The sequence below is a fragment of the Phycodurus eques genome, chromosome 18, assembly GCF_024500275.1.
Source record: "Phycodurus eques isolate BA_2022a chromosome 18, UOR_Pequ_1.1, whole genome shotgun sequence".
In the NCBI taxonomy this organism is placed as follows: Eukaryota; Metazoa; Chordata; class Actinopteri; order Syngnathiformes; family Syngnathidae; genus Phycodurus; species Phycodurus eques.
In genome coordinates, this window is record NC_084542.1 from 8,384,434 (window position 1) to 8,405,975 (window position 21,542).

The 21,542-nt window shown below is 42.0% G+C and overlaps 1 protein-coding gene across 1 annotated transcript; it reads left to right on the forward strand.

The window, feature by feature from the left end:
- The first annotated feature begins 1,169 nt into the window (after positions 1-1,169).
- On the forward strand, positions 1,170-21,255 carry cnksr3 (cnksr family member 3). Its single transcript, XM_061704207.1, is given in 14 exon segments — positions 1,170-1,339; positions 9,958-10,007; positions 10,009-10,122; positions 10,896-11,098; positions 13,426-13,513; positions 14,258-14,299; positions 15,760-15,879; positions 15,964-16,023; positions 16,807-16,875; positions 16,956-17,105; positions 17,685-17,800; positions 17,880-18,070; positions 19,158-19,235; positions 19,479-21,255. Coding segments are annotated over 14 exon segments (1,659 nt in total). The 5' UTR covers positions 1,170-1,287; the 3' UTR covers positions 19,805-21,255.
- Positions 21,256-21,542: the final 287 nt, after the last annotated feature.

A 21,542-nucleotide genomic window follows, 5' to 3' on the forward strand; every position in this document is an offset into this window, starting at 1 on the left:
GTTTCCGTAATGGCAGTGACTGCGATCTTATCGGAGGTATATTTAAAACCTGTTCTTTCCTCCCCACCATCCAAATTCTGGCTTGCTGGTTTGTACGATGAAACTTTTGCAAATATTCCTGTTAAGGCCTTCAATCTCTTTCAGATCTGATTAAATATTTCCGTCTGGTCTTAGTCGTTCTCTTTCAAGGCCCCTGTAGTGTAATTTTGTCTCCATCACTTCTCTTCCTACATGCCACCCTTTTTCTGAAACTTGGCACGCCTGCAAAGACCCCTGATGTGTTCAAATCTTCAGGCATCCATCGCAATATCTGTGTAGCTTCCATCATAGCTGGTCTAACCACTGCCTAATGGACTTGTCATTTTATTGCTTAGAAATGTGCTTGATTTTAAAGGTAAGCAATGGCACATGTGTAAATATATAATCTGTGTACACATTGTGAAAGTACAACTAACTACAAAGGTTGCCTTCATTTTGCCTCACATTTTTGAGGTAAGAGTTTGAATCCATGGTGCTCCAGCTTCCGCCTGCATTCCAGACAAGATCTGACTTGTATAATGATATTTAATTGCTTCTGAAAGTAATATAGATATTGTGCTAATTGGACTGCTACTGACACTTTTGAAACGTAACTAGAAACTATCGGAATACATTGTCAAAGCACACTTGTGTTTACCTTAAACAAAAAAATTGTGACCCCAACTTGTATTGTCTACATGTAGTTTGACCCTAATTGAGCTAAATGGTAACGTTAGACACTGCTCCTGTTGTAGAACAGTAAGCACAGCACTGTAAACAGCAGGAATCATAAATTAGAAAATGAGCGTTATTTTGTTCTGTTTTAATATGTACTTCAACAACGTTTGCCGCTCGGTGGCGCCATTGATTAGGCCTTTTTGAACTTTTTTTTTTTTTTTTTTAGCCGCTCGTTGGCGCCATTGGTTAGGCCTTTTTGAATTTTTTTTTTTAGCCAAATGAACATATTGCTGGATAACACGTCACTACCATCGTCATAAAACAAGCAATGTAAGATTTTTTTAAGCGTCCTCGTAAAATGCTTTGAGTGCTCATAATGGCGGCGTCGTGATTGGCGGACAGCAGAAGTGGGCGTGGTCAGTGCAGGAGACTGACGCGCACGCGCACCTCTCACTAGAAAACGTGCACGAGAGGAGAGCAAAGCACTCGCTCCTCACTCCCCACCATGACCAATTTAAATCATCCTAACTGTCAATAATTATGACTTTTGAGCGCTTTCCTAGGATCATTTGAACTTTCCTAGCGACAGACATGGAGGCTGTGAGCGCATGGAGCCCCCAGCAAGTCCTGGACTGGATGACAGGTAAGAACAACGAACATCTCAAGTCGTCAAAGTTGACACAGAGAAAGTGATGCTAAACGTTAAAATTATCCAAGAACAAACCCATCATAACGTGTATTTATGCTTCCATCACGGCAAATCTTACCTCGAGGGTTTTGATTCGAAGCAGCTCCAAACATTGATACTGTGACGACGTTTCAAGTCCAAAAATTAAGTCTACAGTGACGAACGCTGGAAAGACAAAAAAATCGAAAGTTGAATTGATAGCATCCAGAAAGATAAGTAAACCACTCAGCTTGGCTGGGACTGTTTCAATCAAATGAATACTGTACACTAATAATACAGTGGTGCCTTTGTTTTTTTTTTTAAAAAAAAAAAGAAAAATAACACTAATAGCACAATAAATCAGAAAATAAACTGGTCTCATAAAGTGGAATTGCTGGACGTACTGTAGTATTTGTGAGTTAGATGTGTGCCTTTTAGGGGCGTGGCCTAGTGAGTGACATCAGGAGCTGAAGTAGGGTTGGCCGTTTAGCCGGTGTGAGCGTCGAGGCGTGAGTTGTGGAATACAGAAGCTCCTTGGAATTGTTGTCATTTGTGAGTTTGACTTTTTGAATATTAGCAGACTGGCACTCTTTGCTCATATGCGCGCACCTTAATTGCTCCAGTTTTATTCACTTCACTCAAGCGGCAGCATATCTGAAGCTTACTCATAACTCAAATCTTGGCTGAATTGATTCCTCGTGAGTTGAAAAACATGGAAAATCGAGCACTCGTACAGTCAAGAAACCGCTCCACACGTACATAATGATGAAAAAGAAGATGCATGATTATGTATTTACACTGTTTGGATAGATTGTATAATGTATTATACCATTTTTTAACTTTTGGCACACAACTGTATAGTCTTCAAATGTTTTGAAAAAGCGACGTATAAGGAAATTGGATACAGTAATTGTATCTCAATACATTTTCACTCCTTGTAGTTTAGGGTGTTTTGACCCTTAGTAAAATTTCACATGAAAGCATTTAAATATATATATTTTTTAAAGCCAGTTGTAATCCTTTCAAAATGGTCTGGCGATGTTTTTGTTTTTTCAAAAATCAAATGTGAACCCCAAGTAAACAGAGATGTACAAAGTAAAGGTATGCGGAAGACAATTAAGAAGTAAAAGTCAAATGCAAATATGTTATAAAAAGAGGCAAAAATAAAAGTGTGAAGATGATGCGTTAACAAGCAACGGTGCGATCTCACAACACATCATTTGTGCTGTGTTGACTTGTCAGTAAGCTGTAAACAAGCCTCACCACTAAAGTGAACACAAACACACACACACACTCCTCCCACCGAGCCCAGGGTCACGAGGTTAGCGTGCCGGCGGCAGATTGGACTTTGTTATGTGTGAAAAGATGAAAAGATTTGACACTGGGGTCACATGACCACGAGGCTTTTCACAAAGTTGTTTAAGGGATTGCATGATTATTCGAAATTGATGATTTAGTTGGAGTAACTTTGACACTGACAACATGATCAATCAAGATGCTGATTCGGCCTCTGTGCTCGTCAAATTAGATATGTTAATTGAGACATAACGTCTATTTTTTTCACAATTTAAAAAAGTTGTCATGTGTCTTCTTAACTCATTCACTGCTAGCCATTGTAAAGCATAGTTGCCCCCCATTGTCAGCCATTTGAGTATTCTGACCGATCTATTGCTGTGACAACGTAAACGCCACATCTAGCAAAAGAATGCGTAGACACTCTTCTTTCAGCAAAACAAAAAAGTCAGTTTGGGTATTTTTCCATTCTTTCGTAATCCGCAGTAGAACGTGGGTTCATTTCACCCAAAATACAAAAATATCATTTCTGACCAAGAAGCATAGAAAACCTGATTTTTGTGAAAAGAAACTTGTAAAGCAAAACAGTGACTTCGATGCTAACCAATTTTGCTTTTGGCAAAACAAGAAAGTAAGTCTGAGAAAGGGCTTTTGCTGGCAAATTAATGATTTATTGACAGATATGCAACAAAGAAACACGCTTTCTTACATGGCCCTCGCCATTCACATCATGAGCTGCGTCTTTTTTTTCCTCACGCTTGTGACACACACTTTTCTACTACCTACCACGACACATTGTTTATACCATACATACCCTGTTGGAGTTGGAGGTGCCTAAACTCCAAATTCCAACGTGTTAGCATCTCTCTCCCCGATCAACAACGTGACTAGCCGAGATTCACCGCCTAATCTTTTATCTTCCACTCCAAAGCTGTGCTGATCTCAAACCCAAAGCCACGATCTGCAGGTACCTGTTAGTCTTGACAGTGTTTTACAAACCTGAATTTCACAGACAAGCTTGGTCAAGTTAAATATGTTAATGAGCTCATGAACTGATGTCACGTTGGTGTCTGAGACGTGCCCAAATGTGTGTGTGTGTGTGCGCGCGTTGTGTGTTTGTGCACAAAACTGTCAGGTGCCACCCTGTCTTGTTTACACGCACATGCATCGAAGTCATCACATGACCCGGGACGAGCTCACCGTGTTGGGACGGATCCGCGTGTTGATGCTCGTATGACGAGCAACACGCGCTCACACATCGCATCCTCTCGTTGTTTTGACACCGACAAGCGAGAACTTTGACATTTGAGGCATTCTGCCATCCATTCCAGTAGCAGAATTCCCACGAGAGGGTTGGAAGGAGTCCAAATCCTAACAGAAACTCTGCGGTTTGGACTCTGATAGGAAAGAAGGAGGATCGTAAGTGTCTTGTTTGTTCAGTGGGAGGAGAAACGGGAAAACGAAGACAGGGAGCGAGAGAGTGAGAGATACTAACACAAACAACAGAAACTTGCATGCACATACATGTTACACATGCTTGTGTATTTTACAAGTTCCTGTATATGTAAATTGTTATACATGCATGTATAAGTTAAATACATACATGTTACATTTGCATATACAGTATACATGGTCATTGAAAGGGGTGCCTAGTTCAATTTGGTCTGTGGCCATGCTCGTAACTCAAAACAAGCGCATCTCAAATCATCTCTCCCCATTGAAATGAATGGAAATGCCATTAATCCACGAATCAGCCTAGCAAAAAAACTGAAATGTTTGTCATGTGTTTTTAATAAGAAATATTACTCTATAAAAAAATTCAGTAATGACATAATTTAATAGAATGTAAAGAAATAAAAGTTTTTGCTTCAGTATTTACTTCAATTCAATGGACATTGTGCTGCTCCTTCAGGTGTGTGCACCTTGGCCTCCCGGGGGTAGTATAATACAAACATACGGATTCACAGTGGACCACCTCAGATTTGTGATTCGGCATTTGCAAATACACCTATTCGCTGGTTTTTAGAGGGAACTCTTTTTTTTTTTTTAATGACAATTAAAGTTAGCATCAGTTATTCTTCGGTTTTCACTATTCGTGGTCTGGCTTGGTGCCTATCGCCTGCGAATAGCGGTGGCCCACTGTACTGTACATGGAGATGGTCTCAGCTCCTCTGTACGTCAATAATAATTAGTCGTTCTTTGCAGCGGATAAAGAATACATGCCTGGCCATATTGTTATATTGTTTGTCTAGATGTGTTGCTCTACTGTCTGTGTTTGAATTGAGATGCAGCATCTCCCAACACAAATACAGAAAATAATACAAAACATCGATTAAACCAATACACAACAAACATAGAAACACACATTGCTCTACCACAACCCCACCAGCCCATCACCAGCTCCCCCCAAACATTGTAAACCTGTGTGTGTGTGCGCACGCATGCTTGTGTTGCACACACAATGGCACTTCCTGCTTGTGAAGGTGCACTGCTCCATCAAGGAAAGGCTTTTCCTCTCGAATGTCTATTGTTGTTGTTTGGTCAACACAGCAGTCAGTCGGTTATGAACCGTGAGCGTGTCCACGTGCGACTATGAATAGCCTGTGTGTGTGTGTGTGTGTGTGTGTTTCAGTTGAACTAGATGCTGATCTTTGCTCAATAATTAACTAGCGTGTTGATGAGCAGCTGCTCTTTGCTCATGTGCCTGAGCAGACAATTTGTTACTAAAAAAGGTATTTAAAAGTATTTATCATGATGGGCGCCAAAATGTAATGGCATCTTTTTAGGGCTGGGACGTATTAAAAGAATGTCCAATATTTGGTTTGTTCTTACTTTTTCGTAATTATCCTGACAATTGAACTTAAATTATTCAAATGGAATATTTGGCCAGCCCTAGCTTCTTCCTTGGACCAACAGTGAAACCTGAAATCTCTCACTCTGTGGCATTAGTCAAATCCCCAAGAACAGTAATAATCTGTTCAATAATTGGCCAAGGTACACGAGTTTGAAGGCAGCAAAGCAAATAAAGGGGCTGCGGCTGCACTCAAAACCTTCAACGTGTGGAATGACAACCATGTTTTACAATGTGTGCATACTCCAGGGAGCTCTTTAGTTCCTTCTCTTTCCTCCCTCTAGTTCTCAATCCTTGGAATATTTCAGTTTATTGGAGAATTGTATGCCCAACACAAGGAATGTTTGTGTTGTTGTGCATAAAGACACTGGAAAGAGATTTATTTCTAAATACATTCTACGTTTGAAGATAACTGTGCAAAGACTAAGAACTATGTAACACTGAATTGTCGAGCAATAGTGTTGAATTGTTTTTCTGATATTTTTTTTTGTTTTTTTTGGTGCCTGGCTAAAATGATTCGCGTGACGCAGTGTGGAATCCGGCATAAGAACTTGAGTGCCTTCGTTCGCATCAGCGGTTATCCGATGCAATTACGATATGTAGTTAGTTAGCTAGCTATGCCTTCACCTCAAACATGCATCATCCCGTTGAGCAGTCGGCCGACGTGGCCGCTTTACAGCGGCCATGAGTGTGCCCACGTCTTGTTGAAAAGGGTGGAAATGCGAGGAGGGTGGAAAAATGAAAAAAGTCAGACTTGACAGGCAGCGTGTGCAACAGGGCTTCGGGCTGGCGATTAGAACGGCCCGTTGTCGGCCGTAAGTGTGCGCACGTCGCAGGGAGAGGGCAGAAGAACGAATGAACGAATGTAGAACGGGGCTTCATGTGAGCGTGGCCGCTTTAGAGCGCCTCGTTGTCGCGGCGTGGAGAAGCCCCGCAACGACCCAGTGGGCTATATTCCACCCACCTGAGGCTTTAAGCCAATATATTTTCACGGCTCAAACATGAAGTTATGTGTAGGCAGAAAAAAGATAGTCCACAATGTTGCATCCATTTTTCCAGGTCACATTAAAGGTATTTGATTGGGAGTTGCGCGTGGTTTTAGAACATTCAGCAGACACGCCCACAGTGGTTTACGAGCAGAGACAACGGCTTGCTTTTTCACCATTTTGCAGCCTAAGTTCATATACTTTTTGGTTTATTTTTAATCAATTAAATGTTAATAAATTAAACTCTTCTCTGTTGTCGGAAATTTACAAGAAATGTTTTTTCACTTTCCATGGACTTGAAGCTTCTAGGTGACGTTCATCCCGCCAGGAAGTGCGGTCTTAATAGCGTGGTGTTGGCCATCAGCACCGCAATCCTCATCAACTCCTTTTGCTATCATGCTGGCAGGAAGTTGAAAGTAGGATTGTCACTTTCAGGAAGTTGCAATCTGACATTTAGGGAGCAGGCGTGTCAGTTGATGTTTAGAAGCTTGAGCAGGAATAATGATCTTCAAGAATTAGGAATTTAACATTTAGGAAGTTGGAGGGTGAACTTCAGGAAGACAGAGGTCATCTTCGGATTCAGATTTTTGGTTGACCCGGAAGTACTTGTTCGAATTCCAAAAAATGCCAAGGAAGGGTGCCTCAATGCAAACTTTTAACCCTACCTCCATCCATTCATCCATTTTTTTTATAGGCCTTATTATTTTCTGTGGGCAAGTGAGTTAGAGCCAATCCCAGATTTGTGTAAGAAGTGGGGTACACCTTGGACTGGTTGCCAGCCAATGCAAAATATTTCACCTAATATGTCACCTATAGCATAAAGTAGTCCTGACCAACCTTTCGGAAAGGAAAGGAGGTCTTCGTTACTCATAATCCTTTGTAGCAGCAATACTTAACTCAACGGGCCACTGACTAACTTCACCGTAGTTTCACACACGAGATTTATGTCAACAATACTCGCCGTCGCGTGATGACATTGACCTACAGAAAAGGGGAGTTGAATTAATTTTAGGTTTTAACGACTGTCTTTTCTTTAGTTTGAAAGGAAGCGACTTTTCATCTAGGTTGACCTCGTGACCTTTTCCTTAATGGTTATGGAAAGATGATAGTGGAATCTTGGTTTTCCTACACCTGAGTTTTCATATGTTTTGTTTTTTGACAATTTTCGGGGGCTAAATTTTGTCCGCTTGGTTTTCTGACCCAAAAAACGAATGACTACGCCATTATCGAAGTGCATTCGTCCAAAGCATTTTATAAGTTGTGTAGAAAGGGTTCAACTGACGGCAAGGCGTATTCCACAATGCAAGATTTTATTTACAATTTAAAACAATTATCCTCCCGGTCTGCTCTGCAACACTCAGGAAACATCTGCGTAACACATCCTGTCAAAAGTCAGACTTTCAAAATAAAACCACACAGTATAATAACTAGGGGAGTCCCGATCCAACTTTTTCAATTCTGATCCGATACCAATATTGCAGCCTTGACTTTTAGCCGATACCAATATCGGTTTGGTCCGATTTCAGCGATAATCATACATAATGTACTTATTTTGTCGTACGGAATTTCAGAAAAGGCTTGATCAAATGGTATTACTCAAACTGAGATCAATAATCAGCAACAGTAGGTATGAGAAATACTGACACATTTATTATTAACCAATGGGTTACATAATGTAACTGCTGTGCAAGTCTTGACCTCTGAGGGGCAGTGTGGTGCATGCAATGGTATAAACACGAGCAGTAACAAAGACAGGAGAAGAAGTCACAATTGAATATTATTATTATTATAGCTCGTTTTTCACAGAGTTTGAACAAAATATGCCAGAGAGTATCGTTATATTGCCTGTCTGCATATGTTCATGCAGAGTTTGTGTACCGATGGTCATTATTTTGAGAGATACAAGTGCCGCAAGGCTGATGCTAATTTTCATTAGCTCCTCAATGGTGTTTTTCATTCATTGTGTGTTAGCTTTGAGCTCACGATTTTTGTGAGCAAAAACGAAGAAAGAAACTTGAGTTTGTGAGGTATTTGAACGTCCAATAGGTGAAATTATTTTGTTGTGTCTGTTTAGTTTTACAGTGAACTTCAATTGGACTCTCAACTCTTAATCATTGCTACGATGTTGGCACCTTATCAAGCTGTTGTTGTGATCACGTGGGCTCTGCTGGATGGAAGTGTTGGAGCGGCGCATGGAATAAACTACTTCTATAAGAGTGGTAAAATCAAGATTTGAAATCCAGTCTGATCTGATCCATGTTATTATTATTTTTTTTATTTTTTATTTTTTATTTTTTTTTTTTGCTGACATCTGACTGATTTCCGATCTCAAAGATCAGATCGGGACACTCCTAATAATAAAACCGAAGTTCCAGTGTATAAGGTTAGGAGAGGTGACTTTCCAACGAGACAGTATTTGGAAATTGATGTATTAAAAGATGGACTATAATTTTACTATATTACCTGGAATATGAATTTTGAGGCAATTTAAGTACCAGTTTGACAAAGTTAAACTTGGGAATATGAAGCTTTCAAATATGAGAATGGAAAACAACAAGTTTAATTCTCTGTGAAGTTTGTACAGTGAGTATTGGTTGGACTTTCAAAATAATAGCACAGCCAATGACAACGTTCTTGTTTTGTCAAGCTTGTTCATCGCATATTTGTCAGGCGTTCCCAATTTAAAGTCTTCCCTGGTTACAGTTGAACGAAAACTGTCTCAAAATAACATGTAGATGATGATGTAGTTCCACAGTGGTTCTCAAGCTTGTTCTTGTTGCTGTTGTAGTTGTTGTTTTTCTTGGTGGTGGAGGTGCGCAACCAAACACACAAGTATCACATCAGCACTTTGTTTGGTCGGAATGTTCCTCCCTGCCCTCCCGGTGAGTGAATGAGTGCCGGCCGGCCATCTGTTGTCTTCCAGGCGGCAGCACGTCAAGCACCACACGCTGCTAATGCTCATCGTCTCGGACATTTTGTTGCCTTAACGCCAACCGCTTCACATCTGCCATTTGCTGCCCAAAGCATGTTTGTTTGTTTGTCTGTTCTGACAAGAAAGGAGCCCAGTGGAAGGCAACACGGGCGTCATGTGATGAGGTTCAATCTGGGCTGACCGGTTATTATTAAGTAGAGGGTTGGCGATGGAGTGGCGCCACCACAACAGGCAAGGTCACGTGAGGTCATTTGGATTTAAAGGGTTCCCTTTAAAAAAAAAAAAAAAAAAAAAAAAAAAAAAAAGTTTTCCCCCACCAGAAAACTTTTCACACATGCATTTGGATGAGTACATAGATAGATGGATGGCTAGATACAGGGGATGGTTAGATGTGTCAGAAATTAAGATGTCACAGCAGCGATATTTATACATACACTCTCCATATTCATGATTTAATAATCTTATGTCATTATCAAAAATCAACTAACACATGGAAGGTCTCGGGTCTGAACGTGTTATTGTTGTTGTTGAGGTCTGGACGACAGCCTCCAGCAGTACCTCCCAGCCTTTAGGTGGCAGCAGGGTGGACGGCGAGAAGCTCCTGAGGATGACTCACCAGGAACTGACAACAATGGGCGTGGTGAAGGTCGGACATCAGGAGCTCATGCTGGAGGCGGTCGACCTGCTCTGTGCACTGGTACGCCGTCGTGATTGTGGTTGTTTTTTTCAGAAAGCAATAAATTGAACCAAATATGTAATACGGTGGAACCTCGGTTTTTGCATGCCATAGTTTATGTAAGATTCATTTTTTTTTTCTAAATTTGGTCTTGGTTTTAACTTCATCTGTAAAAAAGGATTCAAGAGATGTCAAGGCGTATTCCACAATGCAAACTTTTATTAACAACTCAAACATTAACCCTCCCGGTCAGCTCTGCAACACTCAGGCAACATCTGCATCGCTCATCCTGTCAAAAGTCAGACCTTCAAAAAAACTAACAGTATAATAACACAGTTTCAGCACACTTTCTCGGGCCACATGGTGCCATATTTAATAGTTTGGGTGCGACTGCTAAATAAGCCACCACGGGGCCAAAGCAAATGTGGTGAAACTTATTATACTGGTTTGATTTTATTTTGTAGGCATGACTTTTGACAGGATGTCACGTCGATGTTGCCCCAACTGGAACGAGTGTTGCCGAACACACCGGGAGGCTTGTTATTGCCTTGAGTTATGAATTAAACCTTGCATTGCCGAATATTTTTTGCATATGACCATCTGCCTTGTGTGTAAAATGTTGAGAGGAAAAACATGAATATCATCCATTTTTGAATAAGGCTGTAAGATGACAAAATGTGGAAAAAGTGATCCGCTCTGACTACTTTGTAGATGCACTTTATTTCTAGTGCTTTTTCATGTTGATCGAGCCAAAGTGAGTCTGTTCTGATGCTTGTCGGTTCCCCTGGGAGAAGAACTACGGCGTGGAGTCGGAAAACCTGAAAACGCTGGTGGGCAAGATGAGGCTGGCCTACCAAAACCTGAGCGGCGCCGTGTCGCAGCGCCGTAAGAACCCGACCTACCAGAGCAACAGCGCCCACCGGCCCTCCAACGACTTCCTCACCGCCGTGGTGGAGCTCATCGCCGCAGCCAAGAGTCTGCTGTCCTGGATGGACAGGTGGGCGATGATGACCGCAGATATCATGTTTACGTAGACATCCCCGAGCGCTCAAGCGTATATCAATGTCACCTCCATATTGGATGTGGAAAAATGGAGCAATTGGTGAAGAAGATGTGTCAGTCATGTGTTGTGCTGAGCTGAAGCAACTGTTTTGCACTCAAAGCTTTATTATCTCATTTTTATAGATTTACTGCTCCCGAACGCTTTAAAAACATTTAAACTTTTTTTAAAACACACTTCTTCAGTATTCCTTAGTGCCCATTCTCCAAATAAGAGGCAAAGCATGCTTGCTTCAAGCTGTTTATTTGTTACTCCCAGTTAGTTTCCTGTAACACTGACACATTAAACAATAGAATCTAACATTATATATTTGAACACCAAAGTGGTCAACCAAACCAAATCTGGTCTAATGAAAGTTTGCTAGCTTAATCCTAACATAATAATGTGAACTGCCATAGACTGGCTCACCGAAATTAGAATTGATGCCACAGTAATAAAAAACCTGCTAACAGCTGCTACTTTACAAGGTTTTCTTTCCCTGTTGACTTTGCCAATCTGCTGTGGTTTTGCTTGATATAGTAGGCAGGGACAGTGGGAATCATTCATCCATTCATGCATGTCACAAATTAGATCTTGAGACATATGACTGCTATAAAAACGATTACAGTGGACCCCCAGCGGATAAGGACCGGAAAATCGACGTCCGTTTTAATTGCATTGGAGGGGGGAAACATTCTCGAGTCGGTCAAGATGTATCACGTCAGCATGCTTCCTTGGCACCAATTACTGTATTGCGTTCCTGTTCAGATAGGGCTTTGGCAGCATCTTGTGGTATCTATCCTAGGCCATTTCAGAAAGAATTAAAAAAAAAATGGCAATGGTGAAGTGTGTTTTTCAGCGAATACTGGAAAAACAACAGGCAAGCACAGGAAAACGTCCACACAGTAGCCCAGATTTGTGCCTTGAACCTCAGAACTGTGAGGCAAATGTGCTAACCACGCCTCCACCGTGCTGCACGAGTCAAACAAACACCTGGAATACTTTCAAAGAATTCCCAACATTTCTTGTGGGACTTGGGTCCACTTTACGACCCTAATGCCTGTCACTCAAGTTTTACGATTTGACACGTACCAGCTCATTACACACACACACACACACACACACACACACACACACACACACACACACGCACACTTACATGTGTCTCCCTCTTCCAGGTCAGGCTTGTGTGAGCCTGAAGAACATTCCCAGCGTTTGACACGTGTCACTGGGAATACTGACTAGTGTTGTTTTGTTTTCATTTTTGGTTCAGCCAACAGAGTGAGACCTCTCTCACTAACATTATATGCACGTTGCATATGGACAACAAATGGACTGGTCACTAGCCAATGTCAGGGCTCATGTAATATATAATACAAATCTAAATAAGAATAAATAATCAAATAAATAAATTCAATAATAATCACATGTAATAAAAGAATCAAGATTGGGTGCAATAATTTTGAGTTGATGACTTCATCACCCTTGATCCTCTTACGCTTATATTTCACAAGTAAGTGTTTACAAATAATAAGATGAATATTAGAGGTAACAGTCTATGCGCAACCTACTTCCGCATTCGGCAAAACGGATCTAAGCAATTCCTCCCGGTTCGGGAGAATGGCGTAGGGAGCTGTGAACAAGCAACCATAGGGACTTTAAATGTCTTTTTATGTAACACAAGATATCACCACAGAGCGACCAACGATGATGGTGTTCGATGTGTATGATGATGATCCATTTTCTGAGCCGCTTCTCCTCACTAGGGTCTCGGGCGTGCTGGAGCCTATCCCAGCTGTCATCGGGCATGAGGCGGGGTACACTCTGAACCGGTTGCCAGCCAATCGCAGGGCACACATAAAAAAACAACCATTCGCACTCACAGTCACACCTACGGGCAATTTAGAGTCTCCAATGAATGCATGTTTTTGGGATGTGGGAGGAAACCGGAGTGCCCGAAGAAAACCCACGCAGGCACGCGGAGAACATGCAAACTCCACACAGGCGGGGCCGGGGATTGAACCCGGGTCCTCAGAACTGTGAGGCTGACGCTCTAACCAGTCGGCCGCTGTGTATGATTTATTTATTAATTAATGTATTTATTTATTTATTTTAGTCCTTGTATATCTTTCTATCCATTCGTCTTTGCTTCCCCCCCCCCCACTGTTTCCTCATTGGGGGTGTTTGTTGTCTTTTCTCGCCTGTTCAGTGAAGCCCTTTTGTTTTTGGTTTTGTTTTACTATCAAAGTTGCAATGCAAATAAATGATTGATTGATTGTTTGCAGGGCTCCCATGACGAACGCGAGTGACTTCATGTCCACCAAAAGCACCATCATTCAACTGTGTCTGGAGCTCACCTCCACCGTCCAGAAGGTCAGTCAGCCAATTACCTCCCAGCACTTCCTGCTGTTTACACGCGCCACTTCCTGTTGTCGTCAAACGTCTTCATCTCGTCCTCTTCAAATTTTGTGACAAAGCTGGTTTGTCAACAAGATAGATAAATGGATAAATACTAGATAGATCGATCTAGAGCGTTGCCTTGAGATACAAGTTTAATTCGTTTTTGCATCGTGAGTAATTCATTGTGGCCCCTTCTGGTGTACGGAACGTGGCCACCGGGCGGCAGTATAATACAGTCATGCAGCCAAACAAAGAAGAGTTTCACTCAACTACTGTAAGAGACTCAGTAACTGCGGTAATATTCGCCATTTTTCGCAGAGGATGAAAAATATATGCCTGTGAGTGTTGTTAAAATGTTTGTCTATACCGTTGCTGCACCGCTTTTGTTCAAATGTCCGTTCCTTAAAGTGTTATAACACCACCAAATAGATGCTACTTTTGCTAGCCTATCTATGGCCTTTCCCATTCTGCTAGCATTAAGCGAACAGACGTTATAGCAAAGTTATGTGGTTGTTTTAAATTGACAACATGTCTTTGTTTTATGTTAAGGTGCTTGTAATATAATCGCTTTGTTTTCTGTTCATTTTCCACACTTGAATTGCTTTCAAGCGTCTTTTCTAATCCGAACAATGTTCACACGAGCCTTTAATCTCTGTTGTGGTCGAAGTTTACGAAAGGCGTCCTTGCGTCAGAGTTTTTTGTGTTTTGTCCTCACAGGACTTCACCGTTTATCAGATGGAGGAGAAGAGTCTCGAAGTGGTCAGTCACTCTTTTTTTCTTCTTCCACCTTTGATACCGGAGCACAAACTGATACACACAAACACACGCGCAGACACACACGCTTCCTTTTCCTGGCCCTTGTTTATTCAGCTCAGGAACGTTGACTTCCTGTCTTAGATCACACTTCCTGTTGGACAGCCTTTTGTTCCCAGAATCCCGAGTGTTGTGTGTCTTTTCCTCTTCAAACTTCCAATAAGGTCTGGACAAACGTTTTGAACGGTCAATTTTTAGTAGTACTAGTAGTGACAGTGTTGGTGGTAGTAGTACAGTGTGTGCCTTGAGAATCCGTGACACACTCATAACTCAAAAGCATTTGCTTCTCAAATCATTTTTTCCCCATTGAGATGAATGGAAATGCCATTAAGATGTTCTAGCCTTCCCCAAAAGCATTTTTAAAAATGTGTTTTTAATGAGAAAAAAAATAACACGATAATACTGTACTTTATAAAAACATACAGTGATCATGTAAATAAAGAGAATGCAAATACATGTTTTGTCACGCTTTTTGCTTCAATTCAATGGTCATTGTGCTGCTCCTACTGGTGTGCACACCTTGGCCACCTGGGGGCAGTATAATAGACAGTAAAACAGACATACATAGAGCCTAGAGGAGGCGACACAACTCCTCAGCAATAGTATTAGTTTTTCGTAGAGGATAAATAATATAGACCTGTGAGCATTGTTATATTGTCTGTCTACGTGTGTTGCTCCACTGTTTGTGTTCAAATATCCATCGCTTGAAGGATTATATTGCCGCCAGATATGCAAAGACAAAAATTGGACGAACGACTGCTCGTAACCCGAAAAACCCGTAAAAGTCGAGTCACTCGTATCTCAAGGCACCGCTGTACCGGTAAACTATGCTAGAAAAGCTAGAAGAAGCTAGGCCGTGCTAACTTTTAGCTTCTGTGTAAACTCTACACGCATGAGGATTTACCATCACTACGTTTAACATTTTCTGAACAGCTCGGGGAGAAAAACAATGACCCCTAACACCCTACACACCAGAGGATAATCACTCAAGATCATCTTTTGAGGCATCCCATAATCGGGTCTTTGCTGACTTTGATCGGAAAGGACGAAAAAATTATAAGTGTATACCCAGTTTTAGTTGTGCGAGGCTCACCTTGTTAGAGCTCGTCGCCAAGTTCAAGTCACAAACATGCTGTGAGGTGTACTTTTTTCTCAAGTGTTTCCTGCTTGTTTTGGTATTTCCTGTTGCTTGGTGTTTTTCTTAGGCTAAAGCATTCCTGTGTGTGCAGGCGCTTGCTTTTGTGTTTTTATGTACGTGTGTGTTTACGTGCATTTGTGTTTGTGCAAGTGTGTGTGTGTGTGTGTGTGTGTGTTTGTCTATGAGCATGTTTGTGTGCATTTGAGTTTGTGTGTGTGTGTGCGTGCATGTGTGTGTGTATACATTCATGTTTGTGTGTTTGTTTCAGTCTCAAGCTCTGAACAGCCTGTGCGAGAAGACAGCCCGGGTGACCTCCGACCTGTCCAAGAGTGAAGTGTCGTGTGTGGAGGAGGTTCACATCCCCAACATCAAGCCCGGAGAGGGCCTGGTGAGATCTGCTTGAGTTTGGCGGCCTCAAGTGGCGAGCTTGTAGGTTGCACGCAGCCCTAACAAAGTGTGCGTTGCCTTGTAGGGCATCTACATCAAGTCCACCTACGACGGGCTTCACGTCGTCACAGGAACCACAGAAAACGTAAATCACGTTCTTGTCATAACTTTTTTTTTTCTTTTTTTTTTTTTTTAAACAACAGACAATGAAACACGTAAGACTAGGTTTTTCAGTGTTGAAATAAAAAGAATCCTGATCATAGGACTGGCATGTTAAGACATACTCATGAAATGTGTCCTCTGCTTTGAAGCCATCACAGTATAGTGAAACTTTTCCACATAAGCTTACCTCACGGAATAAAATACAAAACCTTTTCCTGTCTGTATGCATTCTGTTAATTTTGCTGTTCTAACCCCACCTCGCTATCTTGTGACAATAGCTTTGTGGTCACATAATGGAATTTAATTACATCTGCAAATTTTAAATCGTTTTGACTAGAGGTACAACAATTCATCGATTTATCGACAACTTATCAATTATTACATTAATCAACAACTATTTTGATAATCGATTATTCGTTTAGAGAAATTGTTTAACTTGAAATTGTCCGAATTCTCGGAATTTCAGCCTCTCAACTGTAAATATTATCCGATTTGTTTAGTCCGCTATACAAGCACGCTGATATATTTGGATTGAATCAAAATGCGACCCTTGCAAACATCTGCTTTTACGTTGGGAAAGTATGATGCTGATTGTCTGACGCGTTACCGACCAAACCAGTAACAGAATCATATTCATTTATATTTAGTCATTTATTTATATTGTGTATATTGTGTTTCCCTCAACTATATTTCAGTTCCCTGTAAAGAGCCAACCTTCTGTTTTACAATATCCTGGTTCATTCCAATTTATTCCCATAAACTCTAGTCCCCCGCAGATAAGACCAAGAGGATCCACGCCGGAGACGAGGTGATCCGAGTCAACGAGCAGACGGTGGTGAGTGACGCCGACCGCGAGACGTCTCCTCCGGTAAATCCACGCCCCCTCACCGGCGCGCTGCGCTGTGATTGGTCCAGGTGGGTTGGCAGCTGAAGCACCTGGTGGCCAAGTTGAGGGCGGAGTCAGGAAGCGTGCGTCTGATGCTGAAGAAGAGGCCGTCTGGAACGACCGGCGCTTTTGCTCCGCCGCCGCTCAAGAACATGCGTTGGAGACCCTCCCTCGTTCAGGTCAGCTGCACATTTTTTATTATGGACCAAATTAAGAGATTTCAAATAATAATCAAAACACATTAAAAACATGAAATGTATCACTTTAAAATGTGAAATTGTGACATTTCTCATGTTAAAACTTCAAACTTATCACATCACATCATACTGAACTTATCATGCTAGCACATGCAATTTATCACGTTAAAAAGTGAATCTTATCACATTAAACTTTATCATGTAACGGCATACTGAACTTACCACGGTAAAACATGAGTTCTATCCCATTAAAATAAGTACACAAAAAAAATACAGAACTTTTTTTTTTTTTTTTTTTTCTCCTCCAGGTGTGGCAGCAATACGTTTTGATAATGACACCAAATTGAAACAGAATAAGCTGTGTCTTGTGCCAGTTAATATCCATGAAGATTGCATTCCCCCAAAATTTCCACACGGTGGTGTTTTCTTCGCATTATTGAAACTTTCTCGAATGTACACTTCCGGTATGATGTCACAGTATGATATAATGATGTCATAGTGTGACATAATGTATATAAACATGCTGCTGCTCACTGCCTTGTTTCCATGGTGACGTGGCAGGCATCATCAGGCCTCCCCAGATGGCGTCATCCTTCGGACACCGCTGCGCATGGCAACAAGGCGGCCATTTTGGATCTGTACATCCCTCCTCCTCCCGGTGCCCCATATTCGCCTTTGTCAGTGGCCCACTTTCAGATTTCGGCTTCCTTCTCCTCTCGTCACTTACCCACAATGCATTTCTTTGTCTTCACTCAGTGAGGCGAGTGAGAGCGTGAAGGCAAGGCCCAGGTCTCCCAACTCGTCTCTGGATGCCGATGTGTGCGTCGCCAGTCGCGGTGGAGCCACCAGAATCGGCGCCAACAATGCTCCGCAAATCCAGCGGCCCATCCCGGTCCCAGTTCCGGTCCCGGTCCCTGTACGACTCCGACAGCGTCCCAGTGTAGGCGGTAAGAGTGCACACACACCCTTATTGGCATCCACTTCTTAATGGCTGTATTGGGAATCAATCCCTTATTCCTTCATCACTGTATATGATTTTTTAGTGGTCTTTTTAGTCTACTACTGTATATCGTCCACTTTAAGAAAATCCCTGTACAGTGATGCCTTGAGATACAAACGTCCCCACTTGAGCGTTTTCAGAGATACATGCTGTCGTTCGGCTGATTGATTTTTTTTTTTTTTTTTACATTTATTTATTTATTTATTTTTATTTTTCGGGCTTTGACTAGCGAATCAAAACTTAAGATACGAGCACTGTACGGTGGCAATGAACTCAACTCAGCTCACTTCACAGCAAGCAGCAGTTTGGCAGATAGTCAACAACTGTTCAAAAAAGAGGCTTCAATCTGTTTAATGCCACTCCCAGTCAAAGTTTACTCTAAAACTAAACATAAAACAAAGACAAGTACACCTTTAAAACAACTAAACAACTGCCTACAGAAAGGCCCCACAAGCTTAATGTTAACATACACTGGAAAATGCCATTGACAGGCTAACGATTAGCATCTATTTGACACTTCACGAATATTCGATCATAAATGGTGGGGCCACGCATGTAGACAGACAATATAACAATACTCACAGGCATATATTCTTTATCCTTTGCAAATAACGATTAATATTACTTCTGTTTACTGAGGAGCTGTACTCGACAGTATATCTGTATGTCTGTATTGTATTGCCCCCAGGTGGCCATCATGTGCACACCAAAAGGAGCGGCGCAATGTCCATTGAACTGAAGCAAAAATTGCAGCAAAAACTGTTTAATTCTGTCATTGCTGTATGTTTTTAAAAAGTGCAATATTATAGAGTGCTATTTTTCTTCATAAAGAACACATTACAAAAATTTTGGGGGGGGGGCTGGAGCGGGTTAATGGAATGTCGATTCATTTCAAAGGGGAAAAAAGTGTTTTGGAATCATTCAGTCGTTCCCAACTCCCAAATCACAACAAGATTTCTAGTGGACTTTATTTAGTCCACTATATAGTGGACTACATCAAACATGAATAATGGTTGTGGTCTCTGTGGGTGCAGGTAAACCTCGTCCCGTGTCCATGCCGGCTGAGGTTCTCTCAGGCGTGTCTTGCCAGCGCGGGACTCCAGGATGGAAAGGTAAGCGAGCGCATTTTGGAGCCACTGCGAACTTTCTCAAAGCCGCCGCTGGTCAGTCAAAGACGGGTGAATTCAAGCAGATGCCTGCCTCGAGGGACTGGGAGACGAATCCATTTGATCCATTAAAATGTGGTTTATTTGTCAGTATCTGCAATGGCAAGTAATGCCATTGCGTTTCAAATTGGATTTTTGTGGGGGGAAAAAACTTTCATTTGAGGCCATATTTGACTGTTGGCGGCCCAGGAGGCAGACGTCTTCACCGCTACCTGAGCAACGAGGGCATCAGCAGCATCACCGAGGAGGACGAGGAGCAGCGCTTCCCGCTGCCGTACCGGCGACACCCGGCGGTTCGCGGGGTGGACCACATCCGAGGCAGCCAGTGCTTCATCAGCGCCGAGCTGCACGACAGCTCCACCATCCCCTACCAGGAAGTCGCGTCCAAGAAAACCGCCTCCGCGAAGGCCGGCGGCACCGCGGAGGCGGCCGCCGCCGCTTCTCCGCCCGCCGGCAAACAGTCGACGTCGCTGCTTGGAGGTTGGCTGGCTCGCCTCAGGCTGCTCAGCCACTGACCGCAGGCTTTGATTGACAGCTCAAAGGCATCAGTTTGAGGCTTTCAGTCTTTTGTGAAGCACAAGTGAGCCTCACAACCTCAAGACTTCAAGTCATCACTGAAGTGCTTTCTAAATACATTAACCCTCCGTTATCCGCACGGGACAGTGACAGAATCTTGCCGCAAATAGCCGAATATCTCCGAAAAGGTTTGTAATTCCCTATAGATGCCACAAGATGGCGGCAAAGCACTACTTTTGTCTAAATGAAACTCCTCAACTCACTACCACCTAAGTAGTTCTTGGCACCAAAATGACAGCGATGCACTAGTTTTATTTAAATGAAGCTCATCAATTCACTAACGCATAGTTCCTTGGCACCAAGAAAACACCAAAGTAATATTTTTATTGCTTGGGCCTGCCTGAGCAAAAAACAGCGAATAAGTACGTTTTTTTGAGCAAATATTGAAGGCTAGGTTGCCCCAAAAAGATCCGAATGCCTTCACTGCAGTTCGTTGGCGCGATCTCGTAGCGTCTTGGTGCCACGGAACTATGTTGTCGTGAGTTGCTGCCATCTCGTGGCATCTCGAGGCAATTAGAAACCTTTTTAGGGAGGGGTCAAACGCTTGAAAAAGGGGTTCAGTGCCTATCCCCGCCTATTATATATATTTTTTTATCAATTCCTCTATTACCCACTGAAAACTCACCTGGTCACTGTTTTTGTCCTGTCTGAAATACCCTAAGATTGCACAAGATGGCGCCTAAAGCCCTGTCTTCGTTTCCGATTTACACGGCAGGGTGCTGTCCCAACTGTACTTTTATCATATATATATATATCATGGAATTTTGAAAGTAGCAAATGTGTATTTTAATAAGAGAACCTGAGACATTTCCTTATATATATATATATATATATATATATATATACACACACACACACACACACACACACACACACCTGCGATTGGCTGGCAACCAGTTCAGGGTGTACCCCGCCTCCTGCCCGATGATAGTTGGGCATAGGCCTCCAGCACTCCCGCGACCCTAGTGAGGAGAAACGGCTCAGAAAATGGATGGATGGATGGATATATATATACATACACTGTTTTACTTTTTTGTCACATTGTTACTCAGGACAAAGTTTATATGCACGAATGAACAATTCACAAACGTCACAAAACACTAGGGATTGCGCAATTGGAACATTTTTAAAATCGACACTAATGTGATGAAAGTCACTGTCGACTGGTCGCTGATGACATTGCGGAGCAGTAATGTTGACTCGTCGACGAGTCTTCAACCGCCGCTCTGTTAACTTGTTTCTGTTCGAAAACGTGCAATAACTGACAATACACTGGGGCGTGTATCTCTTTATTTTGTTACTTTTACTGTTGACGTCATCACGGTATCCTTTGTACATTTCTGCTGTGTGACTCCTGTAACGTGTGAAAAATATTGTCAATAAAAGCAACTTTACATTTAAAGCTCTATTTTTATTTATTTTGCTCTATTTTGATGCATCTTTATTGTAAATGAGATCTCGGGCTAAATAAAGGTTGAATGAAAAACAAACTATTTTTTGATGCTCAGAGGAGAAAATTGTCGTCAAGCTTCTGATAAGAGTAAACGTCGTTTTCTGTTGATGAATTAAAACTAGGGGGGGGGGGGGACAATTATATTAAAAAAAAATATAGACAAATTATTGATGTAAAGGACAGGTGGTTGTTTGCTAGATTTGCATCAATCCTGGACCTCATGG